The following is a 26,187-nucleotide window of genomic DNA, read 5'->3' on the forward strand; positions in this document are numbered from 1 at the left end:
TTGGACAATTATTTTCACCTTCTCCTGAAAGTTTTCTCTGATTTAGTCCCTCACAAAGTACCAGAAGTGAAAAATCACTTAAAGACAGAAATTATGATCTTAAGAAAGGCAGTCTTCTAAGTACAGCCAAATTAAACTTTAAACTCATCAAAACTAAATCAAAATTGTAGTAGTTAGGACACTTGCCTCATATGCTCAGTAAAGCTCCAATGTATTTACACACAGACAACTTGATACAGTTGTGTAAGTGAAGTCACTCTCTTAACAGCTCAAGAACTAACACAGAAATTGTTTAATTATCATCGTTTCCATGCAAAAGAGATCAACCACGCTGAATTTCAAAGCCAGCACTGGAGAGTGTAAGCATAAGGCAAAAGTGCAAAGAATCAAATTTGTGCATAAAGAAATACTCCAAAAGCAACTTGGCACCAAAACTGAACTGGTCTCAAAGGCTACACCACGCCGGTAACAAGCCTGAACTCTGATCTTTTAGCACTATTTGCCTCTGACCATTTCCCACGTCCATGCTTGAAGAAGAAAAAAAAAATTTACAATACTTATTTGCGTATGTAATTGCAATCCAAACTGAAGAGGACAGCAAACCCAAGAAGAGCTGCCACTTTGCTCATGTCAATTCAGCAGAAGAGGTCTAGAAAAAACACAGCAGAGCATACTACTCCATGTTAAGACTGAAACCACCTCTGTTTGCAGCCACCTGTATAAACAGCATACTTAAACAGGTTAAAGCAACACTTCAACTGGTTTTAATTGTTACTGCGCACTCCTCCCCTCCCACCTAGGAGGAGACGGGAGAGGAGCCGCCAGGTGCTGCCAGCTGAGAGTCTCTGGACAAGAACCGCTTTGCTGACAGGAAGACTCAAGCTCATGAGAAAAACCCCAACACATAGTCAATTTAGAAAGCCAAACATAAACATGTAAACAAATTGGTCCTCTATCTGGATTTTGTAAGATTATATTTTCTACCCAGAGTGCTAGGCAATGTTGAAAACTGCATAAAAATTAAATACGTAAATAGTTCCTACAGTAACACAAGGCTGTTTCTGAAAGCAGATTAGCAAGCGGTATGGCCCACAGTTCAACATGTCCCAGGCAACAGCTGCTTTTAAAGTATCACACTGATTTCTATAATTAAATTTAATATGATATGACATCTTTTCACTTCTCTTCCAGTTATTAAAAGTTTTGCACTACCAGAAGTGAAGATGATACAAGAAAAATATTTGGAAATAAACATCAAATATTACCAGGCAACAACAAAAATATCCTCACTTCCTTCCAAGCACAGATATAGTCATCATCACATTAAACCCATTAGCAAAATTCTTCAGCTAGTGTCGGGGAGCACTGTTTCAGGCAACAGGTTCCATCTACCTGTTCTCCTTGCCAGCTTGACTTTAGAAGACACTGTCAACTAAAGGACATCAAAAATACATACTTTATTTCTAGCCATCTAGGGCTCTATTTACAGAAAAGTCAGTCAACTTACCGAAAGAAGCGCAAGCTTCTGTACTGCTACTTCTGAAACAATTTTGACCTGGATTAAGTCAATCTACGTAAAACTGTACTACAAGTAAACTGGCCAAATGTTTTAGTAAACAAATTCCATACAATTAATAGGAAAAAAAAATAATCTTCCTTCAGTAGAGAGGAGCTGTGGAAATGAATCTGAAAACACAATACGCATTTCCCTTACTTAAATACTGTATTTCCCATTATGCCCATTCACTTAAACTATGTAGTAAGAGAACAATACTTTCACAACTCAATTTTACAGTTCCTTAACTGTGGCACAGCCAGCTATTTTTAGTTACAAAAGCTTCAGTGAATACTGCACGCAACTATGGTTTTTAGGCACATAGTTAGGACTAACTCCTGAACTGCTCCTAAGTTAGCCCTGAACTGATGGGTAGACGTTGAAAAAACTCCCTCCTCAGCTTCTTGCCGCATGTGCTGTACAAAATCTGCTTCTCTGCCAGGCAGTTGAATCTTACAAGATAGCACTTTCTAAGCAATTTTTTTTTTTTAAGTTGGCAGAGTAGTTTTTCCACACGAGTTTCCTCTTATGCAAATTACTTCCCAACAAACACCAAGAGGCTGAGTCTTTGCTCCTTGTGGAGCTAGTTCTATCCAAACTGAGCACAAAGTAGATACAGAGCATCTATAACCCGATTCATTCCTACTTAGTTCCTATCTGGGCAAACCTAAGCCTGAACGTACAAGGTATAAGAGAGGACTTGAACAACTGCTCAAGTTAAATAAATAGGCTGTTAAAAAACAAACATCACCAAAATTAAAGTTTTTCCCATTAAAAATACCAATTTTAAACCCCCAAACATTTCAGGTAAAACACAAAAAAAGTGTTTGTTTTTTTTTTAAAAATCTGCTTAGGAAATTATGTTTCTGGAAGTGAAAAACATTCCCCAGAGGCCACAATCCACCATGATCCTGGTTAGATGAACCCTCCCAGTACTCAAGGTAGGGTTCCCTAGAAATCCAGGAAGGTACCAGTTAGAACCAGGAAAGTTCACTGATGTTTTCGACAAACATTCCGGATCCAAATTAGCGCCTTCTCCAATGCAACACAAATTAACTGGAAAAATTCGAAACAGCTCTCACTAAGAAGTCTGGAAGTCACCATGGATGCAGCAAAGAAACTTTCACTTTACTGTACTCAACATCTAGATGTATTTGGGCTCAACCAGTAAGAAGAATGACCTTTTACTGAGCTTAAAATTGGAAATTAATGACACCTGAATAAGCACATTTATTATCATTTCCCCTGATAAAAGGGAAGTTATACTGCTGTAATTTAAGTCAGACTATGACAATGGCACAACTATCATGTCCTGGCCCTGACCTGACATTTCTACATGGTAACAAAAAAGATACAGTTCATACCGACGATACATAATAAATTAGAATGTTAGGCCAGAAGGGTTATGTGAGAAATAATTTGCTGATACTTAGCACATCAGAATATATAGCACTCTGCTATAATTGTCCAATACTTTCATAATATATGGTCCTTTAAATATTAATAATATTGTTTAAATGAGAAACATACACAGCTGAAGAAAATAATCTCAAGAGAGTGTGTATATTGCTCTAAGTTGTAACACTGCCAATTACTTAAACAGTATTGCTTGGACACAACTATTGATCCAACCAGCTGCTACCTTGGCTGCAACAAAACACATCAAAAGCCCTGAGAAGCTGGAGATACCTTGGCTCTATCTGAATCTGATTGACCTCCGTGGCGTCCCAGCTAATGCAGAGGTATTACCCAGGCAGCACAACTAATTTGCAAGATTTGCATTCTATTCGTGGATAATAAAATGAAAAAAGGAAAACAAGAAACTTCAAAGGGAAAAGAGATTATTCAAGTATTGGTATTTTTAAAAGACACAGAAAAACATACAGAATGTATGTTCACAACTTGTTATGAATCTTGCTTCTTGGAGTTCCTGAAGTGCCAGTGGCAGAACCTGGCAAGAGACCTGAAGAGGAATCACTGCAAATCTTTCTCTTACACTTTTTCCCTAATCCTCCACAAGTGTCCTTTCTGACACATGATACTGGACTACACAAACCATTGGTCTAACCTAGCATGGCACAGATTCTTAGAAATTCTCTTCCCAGAAATTTCAGCAGACCAAGATTTTTTTTCTGCTATGTTACAGAAAATGTGTGCTTAGTACCACAGATTTGATTAAAAAAATTAAAAATAATTTGGTGAAACATCAGTATCTGTACAATTCTAAAATATATTATTTATCAGATATAAAAGCCAGACTACATGAAACATCTCTTCATTTAAATAAGAGAAGCTGCTTCTCAGCAACGGGGTAAAACACAAGGCGGGGTGGAAAGGGAGAGGAAGAGAGAGAACAAGAGAGATGAAATAAAGCATGTCTCCTCTTTCCCTCCTATCATCATAATATAAAAATCAGAACAACTTCCCTCAATAAAGAGCCAAAACGTGTCTTTGGCTTGTACTTTTATACACCTGACCATTCAGAGCAGTCCAATAGCAATTTACTGACTGTCGCCAACCTTGTCAAGAGAACTGCTGTAACTTGGCTGCTGCAGCAGCGCAGCACAGCTCACCAGTACAGCGCTCTCGCTCAGTCATCTTCAGCCACAGTTCTCAGTTGGGTTTATCAACTTTCTGAAACAGCAGTTCTCAAAATTTTTTGTTCCTCCCCATTTCTGTTACAAGAATGGGCTGGATTGTACCTGGGGGAAGGTACACTGTTACAAAGCTGCTGAAATGCAGCAGGGAGACACAGCTTAGGAGAGCCAGGGCTGCTCTGGGAAAGCCGTGTGTTGGAGGGAAGGCTGGATGAGCAGGAGCCATCCCAGCAGCAGCCACTCAGGCTGTCGTGGGTCCCGCAGAGAGGCACGAGGACGGGCGCTGTGCTCCTTGCCCTGGCAGATCGTGCTCCTTCCAGATACGTTCCCAGCTACCGGGAAGATAACAGGAAGAATGTACCCCACTTCAGTAACCACTAACATACAGCAAGAAAGATGAGACTTTCCTCCGAAATGTTTAACATAGAGAATTACAAAATCTCTGCCTCCACAAAAAGTTTAACAGAAAGAGAAACCGAGTTTATTCCCGTGAGCTACAAGAGTATATTTTCAACACATGCAAACAATATGCAGAAATGCCCTACAAATTTGCTACCTGGAAATCAGATAACAACACAGATCCACCTACAGCATAATGATATTCACTGGCATCTCCTCATGTACTTTCATGCAGGAATTAAGCAAGACTTTTCAGGAGTTTAGACCTCCTATAGAACACAACCCAACTGACTGCATATGCTGCACATTCCAAATATATTTATGAAATGTTTAAGTCATGTATTTTAGTAGGTTATTAATAGTTGGTGTTGGCAGAGAAAAGCTACATTTCTCTAAAAACATAAATCATGTAAACCTAGTCATAAACATTTTTATGAGTAGGTTTTTTATAAAGCACTGTACTGACATTAACTAGTCAATCCTCAACCTTTCCTAAGGGGTAGATTAAGTACTAAAGTACATCCAAGGTGTGGCATCGTATCAGTTTACCCTTAGTGGCAGTTACACTTACACAATTAGAGCAAATTCTCCATCAGTTTCATCATTTGAAATCAGAAGCCTATGACAATGCTGAATTTTACCAAGTGACTCTGAGGGAAAAATCCCAGTGGACAACTACCAGTCTGAGTTGTGTAACTACATATCAAGTGACTACAGGGGAAAAAAAATTAAAATAGCCATTTTCACACTACATGATAATTATGCAGTCTGCAAGGTACAAAGGTAGTGAAAGTGTTCTGTCTTGAGCAACATGCCTCAGAGAATACTTCAAGTATTTGTTTGACCCAACTATACGCATTTATCATTTCTGCATTAGCAATCACTAAAAAAGGAGAGGGGAGAGAATAAGAAACTCGGTAATAACTTCACCTTGAGCAATCAACATTCATATCCAGTATTAATATTCAGGAAATGCCCCAAGTCTCAATCATTAATGATTAAGTATCACCACACCCTGGAATATTTTATTACATATCTGTATTGACATCATGAGATCCAAACTTCAAACGTAATTGCTTGCCATTTTAAAGATCTTCTTGGAATTAAGGGACGCTGGCTACAACAGCACATATAAACTCCACCTCTGTGCCAAGGCAACAGACAACTGAACTAAAAAAGCTGTAGTCTCAACTTCCAACTCCTCAACAGTTTGAAGACTGAGTAGGACATTTTGAATTATAAACAAACACATTCCGGAAAATTTCATTTAGAAGATTTAAACCTTAGACTAAGAGGGACTCCTTGTATTTAACAAGAAGTAATGCTTTATCACTTCACCTCACTTAGTATCAGCCATCCACTACACAACTTTCCAAAATATTTACAGCCACACTCCTGAGCTTACACAACCCAGCTTTTAGTGAACATTAAGCACATGCAAATTGCTTCAGGAATCAAAAACACCCCTCGACACCCAGCATCGCAGGGAAGTCCCATGCTACAATTCCATGACAACAGCTTCAGCAGACACCCACGCACATAACGAGTCCTTTACGCCATGAGCTCACGGAGGTCCAAAAGGCAGGCTGCACGGCTGCTCCTGTAAGCGAGAGGGGGGCCTGGACCCACACCTCTGACTGTACTCACACCCAACTAACCTCTACCACACAGATTTGGCTGTTGAGTCTTTAAAGAGGCAGTTTCTGAACAGAGATGTAACCCGTTCTTCCAGCAGTGACGGGAGTACATGATGGCAGACCATGCACTGCACCTGCCAAGCCCCTCACCTGCACCAACTGCAAGGGGTCCTGCAAGTTGCCTTCTACCAAATCATAATTCATTGGATTTCCTCAACAGAATTAACAGAGAATTCAGAAGTCCAGCGACATTCAGATATAATTTCATTGTGATCGCTTTTAAAAGCTTCATTTGAAGGTATTATAAAAAAATCTAATGCAAGAAGTGGAGATTTCAACATCTAAAACGTTTACCACCTTTTGCAGTATTACTATTGTTAAAGATACTGAAGAAAAATCAAAAATAAATACACTACATATTTCAATTTTGCAAAAAGGACATTTATTTCTGTGATACAGATGTTCTCCACAAATAATTGAGTGTCTTTTTTGTTGAAACAAAAGCTAGGCAAAAAGAAAAGCAACAAGCAAACTGTAAATATTATCAAATTAGATGACACATTTGCTTGAAAACCTAAAATTTAAGGCACTACAGTCAGATTGAGTACTATTTCATAAACAACTACTATACAAAGAGTTAACGTACAATATGTAACAGTTAATTGTCACAGATAACAATAGAGTTCAATAAATTGGTAGAAGGATTGTAGTGCAGTTTTATTACTGTCTCCAACACTTTTACTGATGTGCTTATTACTTTTTTTATAGCACATTGCTCTTGAGCAACCAGTTTATAATATTTACCCTTTTAAAACTAGGTATACAGAGAATACATATATATAAAAAAGGGCAACTAAGTTTACATGGCAACACTGGTGCAGCAGCTAACACATCACTTTATATATAGTAATTACGCACATCTTGCATGGACAAACCTACTTACAAGCCTAGAGGCAACAGACAACTGCCAAAATCCACACACTTTATGCATTACAAAAAAGCATGGTCGTCTTCTCTTAGAAGATGAGGATAAAAATACCACCACTACAAACAGTTTTTGTATACACATCACACAGAGACACACACAGAGACTACTTTTCTATCTCTAAATTACCTCTATTAGCTGCAGTATGTCAAAAGAAATCTTAGTCCAACACAAATAAACCTTAGATGTTGAACGTGGTAAAACTACTACATAATGCTGGGATGTTTTTTCATTACATTTTAGCCATTTCCAAGTGTAGCTCTTTTGTATGCCTTCATTAATTCAATTTATCCTTAAACCTACATTTATCTAGTATTTAGTCCTCACATTAAAAGCAACAAGTAAACTACCACCAGCTGACTCAAACTCACTGCAACTGCAGTTGGTGAATAACGTACCACCCCTCTCACACATACAGCAAAAACCAACTCTTCTCAGCCGTGTCCTCCTTTGGGTCTGTGATGCAGACAATGAACATACAGACTGTAATTCAAAATGTACGTGTTCTCTTAGTAATAGCTTAAGGTATCATACTACCTTTAAAACATCTTACACTCCTGCGGAAGCAGGATAGCAGGAAGTCGCCTTGCAACGATAAGCTGTGAATTTGCAAACTGAGTGTTCATTTTTCGTGTTTATCTGCATCACGCAGAAAATGCTTCCTAGATTATACTGCTGCTTCTTGTTCATTTTATCCTGACCAATGGCAAAATGGAAGCCTCGACAAAAACACCTATGTGGACATCCAGTGCGTAAACACAGACTTAGCACAAAACACCCTGCATATCAAAGCCTCACTATGTCTGAAGCATGTCCAACACATGTGTGTCTTCCACGGACACTGAATGTGCAATTCCTAACACATCTAGTTTCTGTACAAATTGAACCAGGGACTTGACACATCCCCATTTCTGACACATTTGCAGTCCATCACTTTTTTACTACTCTGACCCAGAAGTGGAATAAGCATATTTTTAAGACCACCACCTTCAGAAAAAAGTGCATTAAATTGTGACTGGGACCAACAGTCCTCCAGCCCAAAACTTCTGGGATAGCGTCATTCACTGATAGCCGAACGGCACATAACTCAGTAATTCCAGACAGACTGTGACTGAGGGCAAGAGTTTTCACAGTGTCAGAACCCGCTTTAAAAAAATGCATTAGATTACTTATTGCTTTCTAGGAGTTAGTTACAGAATTTAAAATTACCTTTTCATATAGGCAGTCATTGGCAATGGTGTCCTAAATTAAAATGAACTCAAATTAAGGCAATCTTTATTCAGATACTTTCTAACTTATTTGTGTCCTCAATAATGTTGCTTTAGTCAGTCTATGTGTAATAGATAGGGGGTTTATTTTGAACTGAAATGAAGCTATCATAGAAACTTAATGTAAAACCAGAATAATTTTCCCAAATCAGATTTCATTTTCATTATGATATCCTTTGCTAAGATAGTTTGTACAGTAGCTGCTCAGATCACGTTTCGCATAGGGGACAGAATATAAAAATAAGCTCTATTTATTGCTTTATAAGCATTACAGCATTATCAAGTAAAAAAGAACCTACACACAATCTATCACACTTCTAATTTGGAAGGCCTTCCAGGTGATCAATATTTTAATGAAACTCAACACACTGCAGGTGCATTAGCATGAAATGAATACATAGTGATGGCTATGTATCAGCAAACACACAAACAAAAATCTTCCAAAACCTTCCAGTTAATCTGCAGTCAAGTCAACACAGGAAGTCAATACAGGTCAGAGAAAGAAATACATATACTAAACTAACTCCTGCCCTCTTGGGACTAAATCCTGCCCTCTGCTCTACGAAGCACAAACATAATTGTGCTTCACTCACTGAAAGGAAAAAAAAATAGTATTTATTTAATAATCTTACAATTGCTTGATTAGCGCTTGGAAAATAAAAAGCACTACTTAAGTGCAAACATTATTAGTTTTTTCAGAACATCAGCTCCAAACTCGCCACTCCCCATTTCCTTCCCTCGTAACTTCTTTCATTCATGTGATCAGAAGGCATCTTATTTTCAGCAACAACTACTCACTTCATTATTTTTTTTTAAATGCTGCTGGATGTGCAGAACTACCGTTGAGGTTGCTTGGCAACTAGTGAGATGTATCAGAAAGAGAGATAAGGTCCAGAATGAATGGAATTGAAGAGAACTGTATTTGGTTTCATTATGATATACTAATGCACTCAAACTATACCAATTTGAGTTATCCACACTAAGGTGAAATTTTGCTATTTCTTTCAAAATACAGACATCCATAATCACAGAGTCCAACTAAATCCATTAAGCCACCTCCTCAGGCACATACGTGTCTGCCTGCACAGAAAAGACTTCAGAATCAGGGCTTTTACCTAGCTTAGCAGTTTGGTACAGCAAGGAACAACCAGGTAACACAGACATTCAGTAAGTATTTTGAATTTTAGGCCAGAGAGGATAGTTGAATACTTCAGTCTGCCTTTCAGGGTACCGTAAGCCACTGTGCTTCTCCATACAGTTTAGTATCAAGTTGAAATTTCCAACGGAACATTTTTTCCTGAAAGTCACAGCTTGAAATGAGATGAGATCGAGCACCCAAGACTCCTACAATGGCAGAGAACTGATTACAAAAAGTCTGCCCTAATAATTCAAGGAGGTCAAAAAAGCCCTATGCAGCAGAAGATGGGATCATGCCTAACAGTTCCTAGTGAAAGAGTTTCTTATCTCAAGCTCTTCCACTAACTTTATCTGGATCATGTGAGTAAGAATCAACCAGTCTGGCACAAAAGAGGATCTGCTAATATCACCTCAGACTCTGCCCAATCTTCGATGCTTCAGAAGGAAGTGAAAACGGTCACAAAACACAACTAGCAAACTATCTGAAGGGAAAAAACAAAACCAAAAGTCAACCCCCTTGCTTCCCCACCTCTGATGCCTACAGGCAAACACAGGACTCTGAGGTTCCAAGGCTTCAGATATCAACACAGGATTGCATATATCATAATGATGTTCAGGGTAATAAAAGCAAAAATAATAGCTCATAGCTGCAAAGAAAGCGGGTCATTTGCAGCACATGAAGTAGACTTCGTGCTTCCCAGGGCCAGAGTGGTCACCTCGAGTATGCATACCTGCATCAGGAAAGCTGCAACTCCAGAAGCTGCATTGAAATACGGTTTAAAAATAAACCTGCCCTTCCCTGCCAGAGCTCAAATGAGGCCTCCTCATCCCCAACAAATTATTTCAATTAAAGTATCTCTAGTGCTAATGAAGTGAATCTCATGCCTGCCTTCATTTTTAAGTATCTTTCTCGCATGGCAATGAAATCACATTTGGACACCCTACTTCTGAGACTGTCTCGCATTCAGCTGTATTAAAAAATTTCTGAAGTACAACTTCTGAACACACTATTCAGGTCCCTCTGAAAGAGTAACCTGACCTTCCCAGTGTTAACTACATGGCCAGTTTGCAGAGAGGAGTTTCAGACTAAATTGGACGAGCAACCTAAGGCATGATTTTATGTACGTAACCACTGGTTCCCTGGAGGCTTTCCAAGAAGTGGTCCCACTCATTGCTTCTATTAACCACTGCACTGAGAGATCTATCAGCAAGCCAGCTTTTACATTCCTGTAATATATGCACTGCTAATTTCACACAATGCGATTTTTAAAATCAAAATATAATGTGATATTACAACAAATATCAAAACGGTTGATTTTATCAACAATCTACAATCTTTCCAAAAAGGTGCAGATTCATTCAACAAGATCTCACTATATGTGAAGCTAGGCTTCATAATGTTCTTCCTATACACCTTTGTTGCAAGAAACCATAGTAAGTAATAAATTAAAATGCGCATATTTGATGCCAAGCATCTGGGCAATCTCTTACTTTCAGCAATGGAATTGTTCCCCTTTTCCTAAGAATTATAAAGAAATTAACACTAGCATTTCCCACAGTTTCTCACATAGTTCCTTCGGGTTCTTGTCCATTACTTATTGAAAATATCCATATTGTAACACATGATTCCGGTATTTGCCCTTCTCACAGATACTAAAGTTCCTTTTCTATTTGCAGCACTGTACATTTTTTTGGTAAGGAATAAAATAGCTATAGAATATTTTTGCTTTCTCTACATAACTATGTATCATTTAACCTTCTGCATTCAGTAATAAATCTATGCCCGAACAATACTATTAAAAATAAAATTAAGTGAAAAAAAATTACTGTTTTCAAATTATCCAAAATTATCAGAATAGAATCTATTCATTTTAATTAACAAAATAGAGGTCTCAGCTGATTGCAGTTAATCCCAGAGAGAAGTAAACTCTTAAAAGTTATTCTGGGACTGAATTGGGTTAACTCTCCATTTCTGTCTAAAGGCAATATACCTAGTAGGCTTTTTTTTTTTTTTTTTTTAAATAATGTGTGCATAGTAAATATTCTTTATGGACATCATCCAAGATTATTGCTTCTGTCTACTTTCCTTCTCCCTCCCCCTTTTGGACAACTCTTTTTAAGTTTCCAAAGTATGAATAAAATTGTGAGGAAAAAAGCCAGACAGTATATTGCCTACATTATTTCAAAGTGTTTTTTCTGACTCCCTATGACTGTGCAAAATAAGCAGAAATGCTTTACTAAACTCAGTCTTTTTTACTTTTTTCTAGCCTTTTATTTTCCAGTGGTGTCAAAAAGATACTGAGGCAACAGAACACTACCAAGTTAATTGATGACAAACATAAGAAAAGTAAACATATGATTGCATAAGATGCAATTACATGGAACGAAGACTGTCTAATTAAGTGAAGGCAAAACACAGTGCCAATACAGAGCATCCTGAGTTCCCAAATTAAGAGTTCAGTGACACAGTTCCCTCCCATTTTCAAGTCAAAAAACTAAAAGGCACAATAGTTACATTTGCAATTTTTAAGTATCTTATGTGTAAGTTATGGAACATATTTTTATCTACAATGTTCAGCATAAGCAGAATGTGTTCCTATGAGTAACTATTTTGAAACAACATTAATCATTTTTACATACCAAAAGTAAAAGGTTGCATCTAATTTACAGGCATCTATTTTAGTATGCTTCAAAAATTCAGTGACTTCCTTCACCGTAGAAATTTAACAACAAAAAAACCCAAAAAAACCCATAAAGCAAATCTTCCAGAAAGTTGTATAACATGTTTGCTGCAAAATACATTGAGACAAAGTATCAGAAAATTTAAAATTCTTACTGACACTGACCTCTGCAACTGTTTTGTCAAGTATTTGGAAGTATAGAAAGTGTAGGCCAGGCCAGGAGAACAACAGCTGCTCTTCCTGACCTGCACATGGACTTGGGGCTTGTAGAGTAGATTGGGTCGGAGTAATATTAGCTTTCCTGAGAATCCCAAGTGCTTAACTGAGCCCTTCTCCTTTCCATTTTCTCACTCGTTCAAAGAAAAAAAAAAATCCTCAGTTTTGCATTGTGCTTATAGGTTTTTTGCCATGAATAATGCAATGCAGTGCTTATATTCTCATGTCGGGGGGAAAAAAAAAAAAAGTTATTTAATAAAATCTTTTCAGCAAATGGCTATGTCCTTATGATTATTATCTTTTGCTTATTTAAAAAAAGTTATTATAATTGTAAGTTTTTATCTTTATCTTAAATGCTTTAAAACTGTTGAAAGCAACACAAAATACGTGAAGCTATGCCATTGAGTGTTATACCATTAAATTAAAATTCATGAAACCAATTAGTTTAATTTTTCCACAGTAATGCCACATTAAATCAGATTTAGCTAGTACATTTATTTTTAAGTTACTTAAATTGGCAGGGTTAAAACAGGTATTACACATAGTTTTCTAAGTGTCCCATTATACATTTTTATCTATTAAAAAAATATAAATCAAGCAAGATATAAGCAAGGCATCCTTTCTCATTACAAACTTAAGGAAGAAACCTACTTCACCGATACCCATTTCCTTGCAACATTTTCTAATTAATATGAACAATTATATAGGTAATTGCATTGGCAAAACAGAATAAAAATGTCTTAACTTGAAGGAAATAAAAGCACATCTATGCATGCAGACCTACAGACAAGAGGAGACTATTCAAATCACAATGATTAAGAAGGCCATAATAAATCCCCCCAGCTAGCTGTGAAGTTGCTGTTCAAGGCTAAATGTAATGTCTACTGGGACTATGCTAAACCTCAGAAGGAAACACCGCACACCTTCCCTGCTCCATTAGCTCACCCACCACTCTTGGGAGGCTACAAGGGTGCAGCTGGGAGATATGATTATTTTCTGGTGCTGTAACTAAAAGGACAAGTGAACACAATGACTTACTAAATAGCCCTTTGGAGAATACAGTCAGCAACAGGGAGCTAAACAGAGAAGGTCACAAGCTTACTCGTACTTTTGTAATAGCAAACACCTTAAAACAGAACATCTCATCAAGACGTTCCACTACTACATTCCTCAAATTGGGTAATTTTGCCCCTTAGCTGTCAAAAACATATCTCAATGTATTGCTGCTTCTAAGTAAGCAAGCTCAGCTGTAAACAAGTAATTCTAATTAACTGCACGTTTAAATTAGCATACAGTTGTAGAAATACCTATTAAAAGCTGGTGCAGCTACACTTGCACTGTATCCTCAATACTCTTGCATTTAGTAGGAACTCAGGATTCAGTGTCAAAGTAAAATGGAGGGCATATTATTTTTGACATCAGGATTCAAGTTACATTTTTTTTAAAAAACAACAACCCTCATCGGTGGAAATTCCTTCATTTCAACTTGAGAGCTTTGAATGACCAAGATTAAGCTGAACAATTTCTGTATCTCAGCTCTTCATCAGAGATGGGACTTGGGTAACCCTAATATACAAACGCATGATATACCTAAAAATAAAGATAGAGATAAATTTGCCTGCTGGATTATACTTCAAAGCATTAGCTATGCCTGCCTTGATCTAGGAGACACTCGGGAAGGATGCTTACAAAACTGGAACAAGAGGAGTGTTTTTCATTTAAAAAAAAAATATAAAAAAATCTCTTGGAATCCCACAAACCTGCTCCCCAGCCCAAGAGAAGATAAATGACAGAACCCATCTTCGCTCTTACTGAACCTATCCCACAGAGACCATAACAACGCAGGAAGCCCAGCAACCTAAGAAACAGGAACAAAAAATAACACTCATATCTAGATTGCTAGAAGGAGCTGATAAAAGCACAGCATTTATTAATAATACATTATATCTTATGGGACAAACACACTAGGTTTTAACATAATGAAACTGAAAAAATTTCCCCAGCCAGAGTGACTGGCAACAGGTAAAATGTTGCTATCTAATGAAGCAAGGGGAATCTTCAGGGATTGCAATAATATGAAAGTATAGTTTTAATACCAAAAAGGTAACCTTCCATGATCTTAAGATGATAAAAAGTATTCTGTTCACATATAAAATAATTCAAGTATCCATCTGGATAAATTAGTAAAATCATTTTTTACTGGGAAAATAAGAGTACTGCCCAGTCTGCCTATCCAAAATACACGAACAAGACGAAATCCAGTGAGATACTACAGAAGAAAATTCTTCACATAGCACTGATTCCGCAACACTGGCTAGAGAAAAGGTAATCACTCGACAGGTCTAATTCTCAGGAAGAGTTGGGAAAAACCTGATACACTGAATTTTTTTTCAGAAAGGATATTGAAGTGTGGAATATAGATATAAATATTTAAAATTCTCCACATAGTTATATTTTTGAAGTTATCTAAAGTTTTTCTGGGGTATTTAATATAGTTTGTGATTTATTAAATTACAAGTTAAATAGAATATGATATATTGGCTTATACTAGTAGATGTTTGCTTAAGATAAGAAAATGGATAAAAGCAGGCCACTTCCACTTTAACTCATGAATGTGCAGAGTAAAAATATTTCAAAAAATATTCAGAGTGAATTGAGGAAGAGTAGGACGTTTTTTAGCTGTTTTCTCTCAGTCTCACTCTCTCTCAGATAAGGTTGGCCAACTTCAACCAAACTTGAAGGAGGGTTGTTGTTACACAGATTAATTTTCCAGAAATGAAAATCAGAGGTTGAGTAGAAGAGAAACCAAAATTACTGTTCCAACGAGGAAAAGCGGGGAGAGTTCATGTAGATCCACACCAGCCACGGCACATACTGACTTTGTCCAGGTAGCAGGAAAAGCAGAAAAAAGGAAGAAAAAGGACAGGATGATCCAGGAGTATTTATGGGCCAGTGTTGCAGGGAACATCAGGGCTGTGGACTAGAACGAGGACTGCATCAGTTGGAGGAGACAGGAGATACTTGGAAAGTTACGGATCCTGTGGGGAAGAACCGCAGATGGTGTAGGGGTCTGGGAGGGATTACTGCAGAAAATATTTGGGAGAGACAGAATAAGTTACAGAAATCAGACTTCACTAGCTCAGCTACCAACAGAGCAGTTTATTTTCTGAGAAGGTGAAAGGAAACTTGCAAATTTTGTAGAACAGGGTTTGTTTTTACCAAAACTAATGGGTAAAATCCCACATCCACCATCAAAAGTCAAAATCCTCCCAAACCTATTCACAGTTTTCCACATAGTTAAGTCTTAAGCTCTCTTCTGTCTCTCTTTCGCTCTCAGATTACATCACTCACGCTTATTCCACTATTCATAGTTATTGCCCTCCAAGCTCTCTACAACTCTAACTATAAAGCTTTCTACTAGGTTGATAGCTGCCTATGCATACTTTAAAAGCTTTTGTGAAATTTAAACCTCAAAACAAATAAAACTACTGCCATATTTTTGGCCAGTCCCTTTACATGCCAAATCATGTCTGCAACATATGCAAATCTAGCTTAAGGGACAAGTTTACTACTGGGTCAGGGGTTTGTTGTTGTTGTTTTTTAAAATCAGAAAACTGAAATATTTAACTGAAAGCACAAATGTCAAGTTGCAAGGCCAGGAACAGTAATTCAGAGGACAGAGAGCTCTTGATGCGCAACATAAAACTGGTAGTTTAAATACTGCTTTGCTAGGAGAATTCAGCATTTCCCACCAACCAGTAAATGCAGATAAGATGCATGCTCTGCTATGACAAACACCTTGTTTCCCACGCAATTATAAAAATAAATAAATTTTTATGTTCAATTCTCACTTCACTTATTTTACTTAAGTAAGAGTTTCTTGAAAAAGCAAACACACAAACCAGGCAGTTGAAAATAAAGCATAATGTAAAAATGAAAGTCTGTGCTTTCTTTCAATACTGTGTTGTCATCTCTCCACTCATGGTTAGCCTGAGCCTACCACGAGCATCTAAACCCAGATAGAACTAACCAGCTTTTTAAACTTTTAGATTCCTTCACGCATCGCTTTTCTGTAATACTGTCAGAAACCTAAATAACATCATTTTGCACCCTGGAAAAAAAAATTTCACTTCACTTGCACATGGAAATATTTTAATGGCTTGATTTCAGAATGTCTCTGAGCAAGGTAACAGAGTTATTCCATTGACTATTAGAATATTCAGGACCACAGAATGTTAATACTCTTTGCTAAATAAGGGCCACTGTAGGTATTATAAACTATCAGAATTTTCTGAAAAATCATCTTACATTATTTAAAAAAAAAAAATCATACTTGAGTAGTAGATTTAAGTGCAAAACATTTGCACATGTTCCTAATGGATAATGTCTCATATCTTAGGGCAAAATACCACAAGAAACTTGAAAAACCCAAAAACTGGAAAGTGTTTTTCCTTTTTTCTTTATAATACAATGAAATATTAATGCTGCTTCATTGAGTTCAGGTTTACTATTTCACAGAATGGAATTTTCCCCTTTGTAGAAATAAAAGTATTTCCAAAGAAAAGATAGTTTCAAGCACACAAACACAACGTTAAACATTCTAACAATTAAGGAATTTCTTGTTTGCTTAGGTTGTTTAATGTCACCAGATATTACCTCCCATTTCTTTCAAGTTGATGGAAGTTATATTTAACTTGCATAAACATTTTGCATAAACTTTTATAAGCTATATGCAGGCTTCAGTTCTTAATCATAGTATTTATTCGCTGTTGGTATATTCTTGTCTTTTGACAAAACTCAATTACACAATTGTGTCAGTTCTTGGGACAAGACCCAAAATAGACTGAAATGCATATCCTGCTCCCCTCTCCACCCACACTTTCACTCTATGTTCTACGGCACAAATTTTGATCAAAACCCATAACTAGTTGTTCAGCTGGAATGGAACTTTTCATAGTCTTGAACAGATACGTGCACACAAATTTTCCAGCACAGTAACAACTTGTCTGTGTCCTGGAAGAAGAGCTAAGAAAAAAAAAACCAAATGCTCTCTGCCTCAAATCTGCAGAAGCCTCCCCATATACATTGTGATACACAGAAAAAAAGAAAGGGGGGGAGGGGAGGGAAATCACACACACTGAGTGCCCCCCGCCCCCGATTTTCAATGTTACTCAAACACCAGAAAAAATTATTTTTGCTGCCAGTAGAGTAAAATACAATAAAGTCAGTTTGTTTCTTGGCAAGGAACTGATGTGACCATTCTAAAAACACAGCATTGGTACACAAATCTAAAGGAACTGTAAAATCAGAGCAATAATGTTTGTGTATACAAACTAATATTAGCCATTAGGAGGGAAATCATTATTTTTAAAGACTTAGTTATAAATATTATACTTTTTCCTCACTCATAACATTATCTTCTCTTCCATAAAATCACACACATAAAAAGACCAAAGTTAGAAAACAAAGCACGGTATCAGAAAGCAGAACAGTAAAATTACCGAGACAAGTCATTTCAGTCAGAAAAGAGACTGACACTGACCAGTGTGACTAGTTAACATCATTTACTGGTTTATGTGAAATCACGGTGGTACTGCAGTTCAACTTTTAGTGGACGAGATATATAAAGAAAGGATTAGAAAGCATCAATGACTACTTTTCCTTCCTCACAAACTACTAAATCTAGGTCATAATAGAAATAAAGTCATCATTATACAACATTTGGGAATCTGAGGCTGAGAAGCGTTATCTGAAATTCCCTATAAGCTCGAGACTTCCTGAATCATAAATACTATCCAAACTTACTAATCACAAAAGCACATTCCCCTTATTTGTCAATCTTTGTAGTGGATTTCGTAAGTCACATTTCAACAATTTATTTCTATCTAAATATTTCTGCTTGTCCTAGTTTTTCCCATGACACTTCAAATCGTCTATCACCCCTGCCAATTTCCCACTTTCTAAAATCGTGCATGACAATGACCCTCTCCTTAGAGTCTGTCAGCCACAGAGGGGAAAAATGACTTAAAAAAAAAAAAAAAGTCAGTGAAAGGCCATCATCTTAGAAGCAAAGAACCCCAGCCCCAAGATAACACAGAAAAGACTCATTTTTTTCCTCTCTTCAACCTCAACTATACATTTACATTCACTCTTCCAACTATATTCTTTACTCCTCCTGCCCTCCTTTTTCCATTTTTAATCCTTTCTGGTTCATCAAGATTGGCATCTGAACTTCTGCCCAGTCAAAAAGAGAAGGTTTTAGCTCCACTTTATCAGTGGATGCTCATAAAATGCAGTATCCAACAGCAGAGACCTACTCCTCTGGAACAGCCTCATGAAAAGACAGTTGAAGTGCTGAGGAGGGAGGGAAGGAAAGGAAGAGAAGTCACAGGCTTCCTGCTATTACAAACCAAATTTAAACCCTTTCTACATCACAAGGGGCTCTTTCGTTGGCAGTAGTGCAAAGAGTAGAAAATTTGGTTGATATGTATTAAAATACAGCTCTTCCATGTTAAAGATGAGGCACACCGGAAGAATACTGTGGGCAAGCCACACTCCCATTACAGATGAAATCGCTGTCAGAAGACATCAGTTGAGAGCACAACCAACTGAAGCCATCCTGCAAGAGCTGGAAGCGGGCTAAGCCCTTCCCAAAACTCCATCCAGAAAAACCTGTGCTGTAGACTATGCCTTGCTTCTCCAATATTCTGCTCTGCTTACCAATGCCAGAGCGCTGTTACTTCCCACACGCCACCTTCACAACAGGAACAACAACAACAACAAAATTCTGTCTTTAACTCAACTACAGATTATAAAAAGAACACTGAAAAATTTTTAAACAGTCTTTACTGTAGTTAACTTGGCTAGAACTTTAACCACCTTCAAATTCACCTTAGCATTGTTAACTATTCAGCATATTAATTACCTGGAACACTTGATTCCATACAGTTCCTCAAATAATTAATTAGGTAAAGCGATCAAGGATGGGAGTCCCAGAGGAAATTCTTCTAGTTTTGTAGAACTACATAGATTTCACCTTGTTATATTCTACAACTCTACGTGAGGGCGATTCACCTCAATGCACATGACAACTGTCCCTTCATCTCTTTAGGGGCAGAATCCTGAAAACAAAACAAATAAAAAAAAATCGCCACACTCTCTGAAGGAAGCTAATACATTTAGCACTGGATATCCTGTTTAGTCACCAGGAATTAAGAGTATTTGAGTAACACTAAATAAAACCTTTTGATTCCCGTGTTCGTAGCACATTAGACACCTTTCGTAACAGGTATCCTCCTTCTGCTTCAAACATCAATTATCACAGGGCAACCAAATCAAAGGCAAACAAGTTTTAGACAGGACTTTAAATTGGATTTCTTTCCAGCCACACGAATAAGTTGCATCAACAGCAGTAATTCAAAACTACAGTTATGTACATGGACACTAACATTAAAAAATGTCTCTTCATCTCTGGCATACTACAGTTTTCACCACCTCTCTGCTGCTATTCATCACATCAACTGTGGTGCTGTATGCAAACAACTTTATGTTCTAGAAAACTGATAAGAACAATAAGAGAAGTAATGCTTTACTTTTCCTAGTCTTCCAAAAGAAGTCCATGCTATCTCTCTCATTAGCTGAATCCCATATTTTTCCACAAGGTAAGCAGGGCAGAAAGGGAATGAATCAGGCAAAAAGGATAGCAGGGAAAGCAGGACAACATACGTAGCAGTTAGTTACGCTGAAGAAAATACAAGTTACTTAAGGACTAAGGTGTAACTTGCAAGAACTTCAGAACACTGAAAACCAGCCTTCTCCCCCATGTAAAGTGTATGTTATTATCCACTGCTTGTTTCTGGCAACAAAAACCTATAACTAGATGCATTGTAACTTATTTCTTGTACATTTATATATACCACTTTAAAATTTGATTTTTATGCACCTGAACTTTCCAATACATACCACCCACAAGGAACAAGCACAAAGGACTGACTGCAAGACAATATGCCGTGGGGTGCACAACCAACGGCTCCAGAGCTGCATGCAGCTCCCCAGCAATTCAAGCGTGGCTCCCACACCGGGGTATGCTATGTGATTGGCAGCAGGGCTGTGCTGGCATAGGGCTGCTAGGTAATCCAAATCCCTCGCAATGAGAAGGCAGAAGCCAGCAGAGGCTCCTGAGGCCAAATTTGCCATGTTGCCCTGGAATCCAGCTGCACGCTCAGCTCAGCCCCAACCTACACCACAAAAGTGAGATATTCGAGGAACACACCACTGTTGTAAATCCCAAAGTGTGCCCCAGTCCCTCCTCAGCTCTGTAGGCATTGCATAATGGGTCTCTGGGCTCTCAGTTTTGCACAAATTTGGTTATGCAGCTTGCAGGGTTGAGAAGGTTATCTACCCATGTAATACACCATTCATTACACACCAGCATCATCTCTTTAGAAGCATCTGTTTGCTTAGAAAACTTAGAAGAACTGTGTTGGTTAAATGGATCGATACTTTTAAAGGTGCCAAGGATCCCTGACTTCCGCTTTCATTGATGAACATTTTACTTAGGTGCTAAGGTTTAGAGCTGCTACATCAAAGTCAAATCATGCAAATCTTTTAAGTCACCCAAGTCCTTTAAGAGGTCTTTAGTAACAAGAGCAGCCAAAATAATGGAGACAACTCAGCAGTAATAGGATGCAGGACTGGGCACTTATGAAAAAGAGCTGTCTTGGATAAAGAAAATATTCCCTATAAAGAGGAGCTAAAAGCATGTAGCACAGAATGTAATTTATTATGAATCAGTCTGAACTTTCTTCCAAAAGACTGTGTACCTTATCCTGAACTAGCATTCAGGGATTAGGAAGAAGTATTGTCCAGGCTCCTTGGCTAAACTTTTAGCTCAGACATTCTTACTAAAGAATTAACTACTGAAAGACTAGTGAAAGCTTAATCTTCCCAAAAAAGGCAGGATTCACAAAATAGATGATACTGACTAGAAGCTAGAGGATGCTAATACACAAATATTATGTTTGAAAACAAGACAGACAAAACCACTAATATAATCTAAAAAAATTAATCACAAAGAATAAGCTCTGAAATTCTAACACCTTAATTCAATTAGAATTAATTTAGCAGGTTTTGGTACACACACACACAAAGATGCTTGCAAGCGTAAACTAACATGCAGAAGAATCTCTTCCTCCTCCCTAGCAAGGCTAGATCAAAAGTTAGCAAACACTAATTTTTCTCAAGAGAAAAATAATAGATTTCCTTTTTCCCTACCTTAATGCCATTCCCCTCCTCACAACTATCAAATAATTGAACAGATTTTAAGTTTAAACAAGAAGAGCTTTTAGAAACATAATTTAACGCAAACATCTGGACAAGCAAACACAACAGAAGAGAGAAGAAAATCTGACCTATTACCCCCAAAATTCACAGTACAGTCTCATTTTGCGAGGAGACAGAAACAAAAGCCTTACTTGCTCTAAATAAAGAAAACTGCATTCATTTTGTACACTAACAGGAGGCATGTTTACAGCAGTATGAATCAATGTGCTATAGCAGAGGTAAATCAGCGTCAGCCATGTTGTGAAAGAAACTGCAGTTAAAAAAACTGCACAAAACTTAAGCCTTAATCAAATGAGCTATACTGAACCTTGATAGAAATCATTTTATACCGTTAGCTCTTACTTATTATTGGTGCATGACTTCTTCAAGTTAATGTCTATTAATCTCATCTAAAAATACACATCCAAATTCTAGAGACTATGAAACACTAGCAAGAAGAAAATATACCAAGATATAAACAATCAGCAGTGACTACTGTGTGGTGCACAGACATAAGGTAGGTTGTAAAGTAAAAAAACAAATGCACTTACTCAGCATTAAATCCGTTCACATGCAAGATCCTCATCTGTTTGACTATTGTGCTTTTACCAGATTCACCAGCACCTAGAAAATGAAAGTAAATCAATTTCAGAAAGAAGCATGAGTGATGAAGGGACACACTAGAATTTTTTCCTCAGGGTAAAATCAAGAAAGTTGGTTTTGTCGGTGCAAGAGTGAAAAGTGAAAGAAAAAGAAATAATTGCCACTGGAAACTTCAGTTGTAGCTAAAAATAAATGCCCAGCTCAAGTCATGTGTCATATCTGAATCTTGGATCATTTCACTGTCCATTTTTCCAGTGTCAACGTTAAAAGCAGATTGCAGGGTTTGGAAGGAAAAAGGACAACTTCAACATTTCATAGAGAACAAGACAGGGAACGTCAAGATCTGCTTATCTTGTCACTACTAACTGATGGAAAGACTAACTAAAGTCCGTATGAAACTGAAGCATTGTTGTTAGATCCTAAAAATATTTTAAGTTTGGCTGCGGTTATCATCACCCAGTCAAGAGACTGTAACTTAAATCACAAGAAATAAAGTATGTGGATACTCACATCTGAAAAAGGAAGGCATCCCCTTTAAGCCTCCACCCACAAAGCTACAGAAGCCTCCTTCTCAAATTAGTGTCTTGTAAGCAACCTCCCACCCTCTCTACATGTTCCAAATCAATCACATACGCAATGACATGCAAAGAGCACCTTTTGTGGCTGCATGCTCCAAACAGCACCCCCCCCCCAGCAATCCTCCGATTCACTTATATACCTGCAGTACAAGAAAACCAGTCCTCTTTACTCCAGTTTCCATAAGTAGATGTATGCTATTTCTGCTGTGCTGCACAGATGCCAGTGCACAGGGCAACCCATCTGCCTGTAGTACCTGTTTTTCCATACACGCTAAAAATTCTCCAACAGCAGCATTTAATTGAGCTGCTCCACGCTGCCAGATCGGTAGCTTTCTATATAAAGCAAACATATTTTTGCAAGAGTAGTATGATAACCTGGCAAAATTTAGAAAGATTCCCCTTTGCATCTCCTGGCTACTTGTTTATTCCTCTCATTAGCTTATGTCTCAACAACAGAAAACGTATGTCTGTGGCAGAATGGGCAGAGGTACAGTTTTTATTTCCAGGATGCCAGGCTTCTGCTAGCACACACTGACAGCACAAGCCTCCATTTTGAGCCTCATGTTCAAAACTGTATTTTAGCACTTGTATTTCAAAGTTCATTTTCTGACAGATGCATTCCACTCTGCTTTCTCCCTTCCTTTCCTTCTCCCTCATGAACTCCTAATAGTGCTGCTCTTCCCTCCATAAAGCCTCCTTGCATGTTTTGCCACCTTAATACCAGAGCTTTACTCCTTTTTCCTCTCCTTGCTCACTGATGTTTTGTAAGCATTTAGAGAGCAGTTTTTACCTACAACTCTTTATGCAAGCACCGTTTCTCCCCAAACTACTATTTTATAACGTACATGCTCTGTCTCTTCAGGCATACTGCACCATGCAATAAAGACAGGCAGCAAAACTAATCAAGAATTAGTATCTCAGGTTAAGATAGAGACTGGGTCCTCTTCACAACTAAGGATTATTCAGGAATAGCGGTATATGTCATCATCATATTTCCATTTGGAGTAATTAATAACAAAATTTCAGCTGTAACTCTGAATCACATATTAGAAGCATTGGGAGCCAAAATCTTTACTTTGCTTAGGCCAAGAGCAGGGGAGATAGGTGTTGCTTTTGCTGTAAACACACAGTTTGGTATTGACATACCTGGGTTCTCTGGACCAGACACACCACCGGTGAACCAAAATGAAGTATTACATCTAGATTTCTGAATAAATCTATCTCTGAATAAATCTATTTCTATATTTGGCTATTCATTAAGGCCCTGTTCTTACTAACAATTATGCATACATTTAACTTCACCACCAAGGAGAGTTCCATTAATTTCAGCGAGACTGCTCGTGGCAGAAGGGGCAAGCACGTGTACAGCAGTGGGGCCTACAAAGAGCAGCATAAACCTGTTGGAATATTTCGCAGCTCTTCTTTGTTGTTATTTGAATATGATATGAAAATATTAAGAATACTTTCAAAGTACGTGGTTTTTTTATTTCCATGTCTTATAAAGTAAACGTAACATAATAATAGGGATGTGAACTTTTTTAGTTTTTACCTGTGAGTTTGTGTTATACACTGTCCACAATTCATGACAGCTACTGTTAGAAACAGCAACAGCTGAGCTATCACTTTAAAACACACGCACACAGATGACCTTCCAGCCATCGCTAAACACCCGCAAATTTTTATTTACAAGTATCTAAACTATTTTTCAGCCACCAAAACTAAAGAAAACAGAAAGAAAATCCAGGCGAGACCATCATGTTTCTGTTTTCTGAAATTCTGCGTCTTATGAAAGTAACTCATCTGATGACAAATGGTTTCTACGTATCTATATAATGTTCAGCCTGAAATCTGGAAGTCCAAGACATTCCCCGAGAGCTGAAGTCCCAGTTCTCCTGTTAAAAGACTTCTGCTGGAGCCCTGGCAGACGACTCAGTGCTGCAGGTGCTGCTGCCGTCCTAGTCACTCCATTTATGTTAAGCCTCTTTCTTCAAATTAGTATTTGAAAAATTTTACCGGTAAGAGTACACTTCCAAATTCACAACCTTCAAAAATTCTTTCCCCCCCCCCCATTATGGTTGTTTCATACCAGAACTGAGTCAGCTCACTGAGGCCTAGCCTCTGCTCCACGCTAAAAACCCTGCATAATGTGCACAAGCGGTCCCTGAGCGTGGCCAAAACAACGCGATCTCGTAACTGCATCCTATTTTAAAACACTACTTTAAAATACTTTGAAATAGTGAACCTGACAAACATTTTCTTGCTCTCTCCGATAACGATTTTTGGACTCTTCCCCTTCCTTGAAGCCATAACCTGCATTTCTAACGTATCTCCTGAAAAACAGGACACATGCAGGTAACCCAAATTAACCGCAGAAATAATACCTGAAATCAAGCTACAAACGCTCCCCTCCCTCCAAACGCGCAATACCTCAATTAATGGTGCGACAGAAGTAAGCCTAACGAGGCTGCCGGGGGACGGAGGACGTGCCCAAGACCCGCCGGGCCGCCTGCTCCCAGCCCGGCCCTGGCGCTGCTCCCCCCGCCACAGGCACGGAGCTCCCTCATCCCCACCGCCGCCGCCGCGCTTCCCTCCGGGACCGACATCCTCCCTCTGTTTCCCCCAAACGATTCCCCGACTTCCTCCCTTCCTCTTCCTCCTCTCCCCGGCCTGGCCGCACGTTCCTCAGCACCTCTGCCTCAGCCCCCGGCGAGAGGAGCGCCCCGGGCCGGCCGAGCCCCGGCCGCCTCCCCCGCCCGGCCCCCGGCTCCTGCCAGGCCGCGGTGACCAGCCTTCCCCGCGGCAGCTGCTCGCCGCTCCGCACACCCGGGACAGGCCCGCGGCCCCTGTCAGCGCCCTGCCCTGTTTATCTCCCAGGTTCCCCCTCGGGCCCGACGATCCCGCGCCCCTCGCCGGCGGCCGGCCCGGCATCCCCGGCCACCTCCTCACGCTCGGCCCCGAGGCCCGCTCCCCGCCCCGGCCTGCCTCCCCGCTCTGCACCGGCGACGGGGCGCTGCCCCCGCGGGCGGAGAGCGGCCCCGAGCCGCAGCCCCGTACCTGCGGGGCCTGCCCCCGGCCCCCCTCCCGCGGCGCCCCGGGTGGTGCGCCCGAGACCTCCCCGCCGTCACCAGGCCGAGGAGTCCGGCAGGCTCCTCCGGACCGCACCGGTCTCCTCAGCACGCCCGGGCCCACCTCCCCGGGCGCTAGCGGATC

At 38.9% G+C, this 26,187-nt stretch overlaps 1 protein-coding gene across 3 annotated transcripts in view; it reads right to left on the minus strand.

Annotated features, from left to right (window-relative positions):
- GNAS (GNAS complex locus) overlaps positions 1 to 26,187 on the minus strand; it is a 158,251-nt gene that overhangs the window by 71,327 nt on the left and 60,737 nt on the right. For 2 of the 3 annotated variants that reach the window (XM_054845056.1, XM_054845057.1), the window contains exon 2: positions 22,348 to 22,420. In XM_054845056.1, coding sequence (XP_054701031.1) covers positions 22,348 to 22,420 — 73 coding nt within the window. Of the gene's footprint in view, positions 1 to 22,347; positions 22,421 to 26,031; positions 26,151 to 26,187 lie in introns of those variants that run through there. The other variant, XM_054845058.1, reaches the window with a different exon arrangement.

This window comes from Grus americana, chromosome 17, assembly GCF_028858705.1.
Source record: "Grus americana isolate bGruAme1 chromosome 17, bGruAme1.mat, whole genome shotgun sequence".
NCBI lineage: Eukaryota > Metazoa > Chordata > Aves > Gruiformes > Gruidae > Grus > Grus americana.